The 7669-nt window shown below is 45.0% G+C and overlaps 1 gene segment (V, D, J or C); it reads left to right on the top strand.

Annotated features, from left to right (window-relative positions):
* The first annotated feature begins 4750 nt into the window (after nucleotides 1–4750).
* On the top strand, nucleotides 4751–6436 carry LOC122915459. The segment is given in 3 exon segments: nucleotides 4751–4775; nucleotides 5665–5688; nucleotides 6081–6436. Coding segments are annotated over 3 exon segments (405 nt in total).
* Nucleotides 6437–7669: the final 1233 nt, after the last annotated feature.

Here is a 7669-nt window from a genome sequence, read left to right as displayed (position 1 = left end):
TTGTGAATAATGCTGCAATAAACATGGGAGTGTAGCTATCTCCGGCAATCTGATTTCCTTCAGGGAGTTTGGAATGAAAGGTTTATTACTTAAAGTTCTTAGAGGAGACTGTTGTATCTGGGGCCGCACAGCAGGGTCACTGGTAGACAGGGAGAGAAATACTGACAGACCGTCAGACTGAGGGAGAGAAAGTCAGACAGTAGCATTACAATAATGAGGAAGCCAACTGTCAGGTCTTTACAGGGGACGTGGGAGCTGGTTTCTTCTCAAGAGTAGTTTGGAAGGTGCCAAGCAAGGTATCCATTGACCTCCAGGAGACTGACAAGCACACACAGCTGTACATTGTCATTGTTTCTGATGCTTTCTTAGAGGGCAGGGAAATATGCACTGTGTCCTTGCCCAGAATTACACTTTGACAACTAGATCCTTTTCCCACTACTGCTGGCAGCAAGGACTATATCTTCATTGGACTTCTTCCAAGAGAAACTATTTTACTTCACTTGGCTCACATCAGTGGTCCCCTCACCCACTGGTGGCTCTCTCCACAAGCAGCAAGGCAGCAAGCAGAGGAAGGTTTGCATAATTGTTCCCTGGACAGGACCCTCTTGCAAGTCTGAGATAAAAGGTCAGCTTGAACCAAGCTTTGAATTACCAGAAGTAATCAGTTCAACTTCTCAAAAGGAGGTTCCCTTTTCTTCTCCTTGGGCTACTAATGCCTTGGATCCCAAGTAAGGACAGAGTGGGAGATGTGAAAGGGGAATTGGTGGGGAAGGTGAGCTCAGGGAGCAACATGTTTGAATGCTTTCTCTATGTTCACTCTGCACACTTCTGAATACATATTTCTTGGTGTCTGGGAAGGGGCATGAGATGTTTGAATGTATGAGAATGAGAAGGACCTAAAAGAAGAAGGGCCTGTAACGTAGTGAAGCCTGTACCACTGAAAGAAGGGAGTGTTGCAGGAGAATTCTAGAGACCCCCTTGTGTCTGAAAATTTCTGTAATTTCTTGGAATGGGATATTTTTAATATGTAAGTCAAAATCACAGAAAAAGTAAATTAGCCTGAAATATTTAGCAAATAAAATGAGAAAACGTGGGTGATGCCTGGGTATCTCAGTCAGTTAAGCATCTGTTTTCTGCTTGGGTCATGATTGAGTTCCACATTGGGTTCCTTGCACAGCAGAGAGCTTTCTTCTCCCTCTATCTTCTCTTCCTGCTACTCCCCTGCTTGTGCTCTCTCTCTCTCTTTCTATCTCTCACTCTGACAAATAAGTAAATAAAATCCTTTTAAAAATGATGAAAGCGGCTCATAATATTTGTATGTCATCTTGTACTTCTTTCATTATTTTAGGACCTGATGGGGGTGTTGTGATGAAACAGACCCTACTCTCCCTATGGGTCACCCCTGGAGGGCCGGCCTCCATCTCCTGCAGAGACAGGCAGAGCCTCCTGCAGTGAAGGAAACTTCTTTTTGTACTGGTTCCTGCAGCATCCAGGCCAGTCTCCACAGGACCTGATTTATTTGGTTTCCTACTCTTACTCCAGGGTCCCGGGCAGGTGCAGTGGCAGCAGGTCAGGCACAGATTTCACCCGTAGGATCAGCAGGGTAGAGGCTGAGGAAGTGGGGGTTTATCACTTCCAGCAAGGTACACGATATCCTCCCACCCTGGGTCAGCCTTCCACACACATGTCCCCACTTGGGGCGGGGGACCAGCTGCTCACATGTATTACTTCTCTGGGGACTAAGCAAAACAGACTCTCAGAGTCTAACAGGAAGGTGTTGGAGAGCTCTGGGGAGTTGTGTGCAGCTGAGGGCTCTGGACCATGCCTGTGCTGGGTACCCCTTAGGCACCACAGGTTACGGCTCCTCCACAGCAAGAACCTTGGCATGGTAGACCCTACAGCAGAATGGATGGGGCCCGAGTTTCCTCTGAGCCACTGAAGGCATCAGAAGGGAGAGCTGAGTAAAAGCTCATGCTAGTCCTCACCACACTGCATATACTCATCAGTTAATTTCATTCAGCCCCAACATTGTCTCTGATTGGTGGCAGTTACACATAAAAAATACACATTTTTGGTTTTGTTAGGTTTGATAGTTGCCAGAATCCAACAGCAGGAGGGTGTTTGGTAATAATAAGACATGGTTGTCTTCTCCTCCATAACCTTCTCCTAGCACCTATTTCTGTCCTGCTGGGACAGTCCCTGATGTGTATTACTGTCCTCATTGGAGGAACTGAGATAAATTATTCTACTCTGTATTTTTGAACTAGATAAACTTAATAAACAATTCATAAACAGAGACCGAACAGCAGAAGTCTTTGAGAAATCTCAATCACAGCAAGTCGAAGTCAACTGAGATTTCTGAATTCCAAAGCTGGATTATATATGTAAAGAAACAAGTCACAAAATAAGAGAGCATAAAATGTATGCGTTAGTCTTCAGAATTTGGATGAATACAAGAGAATATAAAAGCCTAGGTTGTGCCTGTTGCAATCAGAATCTTATGTTTTTGTGCAGGGGCAGTAATGTGGCTGTGAAGACACGTGACGGAGGTCAGCTCTTCCAACAAGACCTGGCTCCAGGGGTCATGTATGTTGGAGAGGGGATTCTGGTGGGGTTGAGGTCCAGATCTGAATCCCCATGGAAAGTCAGATGTACTTCCTGGGAGATGACAGAGTGAAGGGACCACTGCCTGGCCTCTGGGCCTTGACCTGCTGACACTGCCAGTATCACAGAAAGGCATGGCTCTAGTGATGGCATTCTAGGTCCTTCACAACTCCAAGTTTAGTGAAGTTCCTACCTCATTCCTAACCTAGGTTGATCATACATTCTTATGTGAGCCACGAGAGCATGGGTGAACTTCCAAAATGGGATTCTACCCCAGGGTATGTCTGTAACGTTTGAGAAAAATGATCATTGAGAAACCATGTAGACAAAGAGGACAGTGACCAGAGAAAGAGAGAGGACTGGGAAGGCTGGCCAGGGATGCAGTGGTGGGGGCCAAAGTTCATGCCTGAGTCATAGGGATACTCAGTGCAGCATTATAGCGGGGGGTGGGGGGATGCAGGACAATGTGGGAGGCTTACTCTGTCTTTCTGGCCTGGAGGTCCAGCCATATTTCCCATCCCAGTGGTCAGCATATGTACCCAGGAGAAACCCATCCTGGGGGTAATTCTCAGCTCCTGGCTTATCTCTGAAAACAACATCCAGCAGCTGCCCAAGCTCAGCTGTATTCTCTTCCCCAGCAGAGCCCCCTGCCTGGACCAAGCCAAAGGATATGCCCACGTTCAGATTTTGCAAATTCCACGAGAGTATAAAATGACAGGAGAACATCTCATCGTCTACAACACACTTTCTATCTCTGGAATTGTAGATCATCTGGTCCTCATTTCTTCTATGGCTCTCTGATGTCATCATAAAAGTGACTTCTACATTTGTTTTTTGTTTTTTGTTTTTTTGTTCTCCTCTGCATTTGTTGCAATGTTAGTGTAGCTCCTGTAAGATCTACTCCATCCTAACTGAATCTGGAAATGCCTTTTATTTAAAATTCAGTTATAATATGTGGATAGGATTAGGTAGTACATTGCAAAACACTGAGGGTAGATTAATCCATTAATGCACACGGCATGATCACACAAATGCCTCAAGAGAAGGGAAAAGAAATCCCTGAAGAAATGTTGGTCCTGCCATCATCAAAATGACAACTGACAACTAATGTATTTCCAAATTCCAGGCACATTGCCTAGATAATATGCCTTACAGATGCCCCATTGGCAATAGTGCTCTAATAATATTTTGATTAAATGATGGGGCATATTAGTTATAGAGTTATGGGGGAAACAAAAGAAGGTTTGCAATCACAAAATAAAACAATCTCGTGTCTGCTTAAGGAAGTAAACGACATTGGAGGTGATTGCCTGCTTCCAAATACTAGATCCCATGGAACATATGTGTTATACTGTGTCTCTCTCTCTTCACCATGATAAACAGGGGACAACTTACTAAATCTATGGATCCACCAGTTCCCTGGGCCTTAGCCACTCCCTGAGGACTGAATTCTCTAACCTGTTGCCCTATGCCTTCCTCTGCATCCCAGTCCCACCCAGCCTCTGGCTCAAATAGCACTTCATCATGAAAGATATACTGAGTAGCATGAACATGTTTTCCCTGCAGGAGTCAGCAGGGCATGGACCATCATCTGTACATCCCACAAGGGAGCTGTGAGTATGCTGAGCAAGACCTGCAATCCTCCAGCTGCTTTTGTGCCTTGCACTTGAACTCCCTCACCTTGCCACTATAGACGGGCCTCCACTGCTTCCAATACGCTCACCTCAGTATCCCTTCTCCTACATGACTCAAGCAGCTCAATGTTTGCAGAGCCACAGCAGTAAAGCTGAAGCATTTTTTTCCTGATAGGAAAACTAGGGTGTCTACAGCATGATACAACCTTTCCCTAAGGCTGCTCCTCTCCTGGACTTCAGGGTGGGTCTTTCTCCACCCCAGACAAATGCTTGTTACTTATTTTTGCTGTGTGCAGCAACCAGCTTTGATGGGGTCAGTTTTGTTGTCCAGGATGCAGTGCTTTGGAGACATGAGGGAGGTAGGGTGCTGGCAAAGCACTTGGGATCCTTCAGCATACAGGTGTTATAGGAAAATTTCAAAGGTCTTTTCTGACCATATAATAATTTCTATGAGATTTTTCATTATCTGGATATTTCAGGGCAAGAGTTGATGAGATACACAACTAAGCACAATGGAGACTTCTGAAGTTCTAATGTTGTCTTTCATAGGAAACAGTAATACAAGACCCCATTATACATGTCCAAAGTGATTCTGTAAAAGAAGAGATATTCTAAATACGAGTCAAAAATACTGGAAAATTATTCCTTGTTTATTCTACTCTGTCCTCCCAAGGAAGTTCTTCCCTTAAGAAATCTTGTAAATTCACCTGACACATACATAGTGAGGTAAGTATGATGGGATATTCACCAGATGATAACAACTGGTTACCAGGAATTTCAGATTCATTGCCTGAGACACAAAATTCTTTCTCCTTTTCCTCTTGTCTTAAACAGATCATCTGCTTTCTGTCTCTATTGGAAGATTTTTTTTTCTCCTTGTCTGATTCTTTTAAGTTGAATGCTTCCATGCAGTTTAATTCACTAGATCTCAAGGAAAGACTGTGCATAACACTTTCATCCAACATTCTTTAACTCTTAGCCTGGAAAGAAGAGATTCTGAACTACTTTGCAACCATTTCATGTCCTTCTTGTGTTTGCAGACTCTGACCATCAGTACCAACGTGGTAGAAGCCATCTCTTCCCCAAGATGAGCCTGGAAGGGGCTAAGCAAGATGGTCATTCATCTCCCACATACTGATCTGGATATTCAGAATCTGATCCTGATGCCATTTAGCAACATGATGACTGTGTTCTTGGTTTTCACCCCCCAAATTAAGATATTTTATTTCACTTTGCTCACAGGAGAACCACACCCTTCTCATGGCTCTGTCCACATGGCTTCAGCCACCTGGGAATTTGCATATTGTCCCCTAGGGAGGATCCTTCCTTGCAGGTCTGAGATAAAAGGTCAGCTCAAACATTGCTTTGACTTACCAAGCCACATCTGTTCAACTGCTCAGAATGAGGTTTCCTGCTCAGCTCCTGGGGCTGCTGATGCTCTGGGCCCCAGGTAAGAGCAGAGGGGGCATGAGAAAGGAGAACAGGGTGAGGAAGATGAGCTCTCCATGTTTAGATGGAAGGTATCTGCTAGTTAGATGTGTATGTCTTTCCCTCAAGGTGGGGCATGACATACTGAGATCTGTGAGGGTGAAGAAGATTGGGAAAGGAGCAAGGTCTGTGTTCTGGTGATCACAGCAACATAGAAATGGGAGGATAGTATAGGTGACTTCCAGGGGCCCCTTTGTACCTTACAAAATCTGTTCCTTCTTAAAATTGAATATGTGGGGGATATGCATCAAAACCACACAGGAAAGAAATAATCTCACATACTATAAATAACAGAAGGGAAACATGAAAGTACTCATAATGTTTGAACTTTGCATTTCTCTCTCCTTCCCTTAGGATCCAGTGGGGATATCGTGATGACACAGACCCCACTCTCACTGTCGGCTACTCCTGGAAAGCCGGTTTCCATCTCCTGCAGGGCCAGTCAGAGCCTCCTGCACAGTAATGGAATGAACTATTTGTATTGGTACCTGCAGAAGCCAGGCCAGTCTCTACAGAGCCTGATCTACTTGGCCTCCAGCCGTTACCCTGGGGTTCCAGACAGGTTCAGTGGCAGGGGGTCAGGGACAGATTTCACCCTGACTATCAGCAGTGTGGAGGCTGAGGATGTGGGAGTTTATTACTGCCTGCAAAGTTTAGAATTTCCTCCCACAGTGGTTCAGCCCCGAACACAAGCCTCCCTTTCATCTTAGAGTCTCCAGCCTCTAGGACTGTGAGAAAAAGCTTCCTGTTGTGAAAGCACCCAGTCTGTGGCATTTTCTTACAGCAGCCTGAGCTGCCTAATACATCTAGTGAAACATCCCTTTCCCTAATCATCAGAAGAGCAGAAAGTTGCCTGCACTGGGGGGATTTGGGACTTTTGAGCAAGTCAAAGCTCATAAGAGTTCCGCCTAGATACACCTTCCATGTGAATATTGCTATAGTAAAGTTTTTACCTTCGCTGTGACTGAATTCTCTTGCAGCAATAACTCAGTCCCAACCCACTCTCAAACACTGGCATGGTGTGTTGACTTACATGATTGACCTCTGTCTAGAATTGGCAAATTTATGCTCTTGGTCTGTAGATGGTCAAGGAAAAGTTCAAAGCTTTCTTTTTTGATTGAACAAATAATACATTATATGTTAATAAAAATAAATTAGAAAGAAAGAAAAAACAAAGAAAAATTCTAACAAGATTTTGCATTTCTGTATTCTTAAGGGCAATGGATTATGAGATAAAACAACCAATTAGAATGGCAGACTTAAGAGAGGTATCTATTAATTTTCACAGGAAGTAGCAATACTTTCTAAAATTCAATGCTGTAAAAAATTTTTATATAAAGAATATTTTAAGAATTGATTTATAGCAGGGGGAGACAAGATGGCGGGGAAGTAGGAGGAGGCGCCTTTCAACCTGTACCCTAAAGTGAGCTGATACCTACCAAAGAACTCAGATCACTCATGAAATCAGCCTGAGATCAGAATTATACACATCTGGATCTCCCAGTGGGCAGGTAAAGTGGAGTGGGAACATCGGACTGATACCGGAAGATAAACAAAAGGGGGAGGGAGCCACCAGAGGCAACCGATTGGAAAGTAATACCCCTAATACAAGAGTGCCCTGCATCTGGGGACCAGCATTAACTTGGAGACTGGTTGAAAGCACTCCAAAAGAGCAAAGGATGGGGGGGGGGATTGTGGGAATAGGGGCAGCTCGAGACAGGGGCTTAAGTCCCCAGATCCAGGACAGTCTCCCCTGGCGCTGAGCCAAAAAGAGTGCAGCGGAGAAAACAGGTCTTCGTCCCTGAGCCGCCAGCGCGCCTGAGATTGCGTGGGGTCCGTCTCCTGTGAGGGGCTGGGAGCCTCGCCAGAGAGCTGAATGCCGAGTCATGCTACAGAGCCTGAGACGTGCGCGCCCCTCAGCCTCCCCTGAGAGAGGTGCGCAA

This window comes from Neovison vison, chromosome 8 (genome assembly GCF_020171115.1).
Source record: "Neovison vison isolate M4711 chromosome 8, ASM_NN_V1, whole genome shotgun sequence".
NCBI classification, from domain to species: domain Eukaryota; kingdom Metazoa; phylum Chordata; class Mammalia; order Carnivora; family Mustelidae; genus Neogale; species Neogale vison.
The sequence above is the reverse complement of the archived record's forward strand: the minus strand, read 5'-3'. Positions and strand labels throughout refer to the sequence as shown.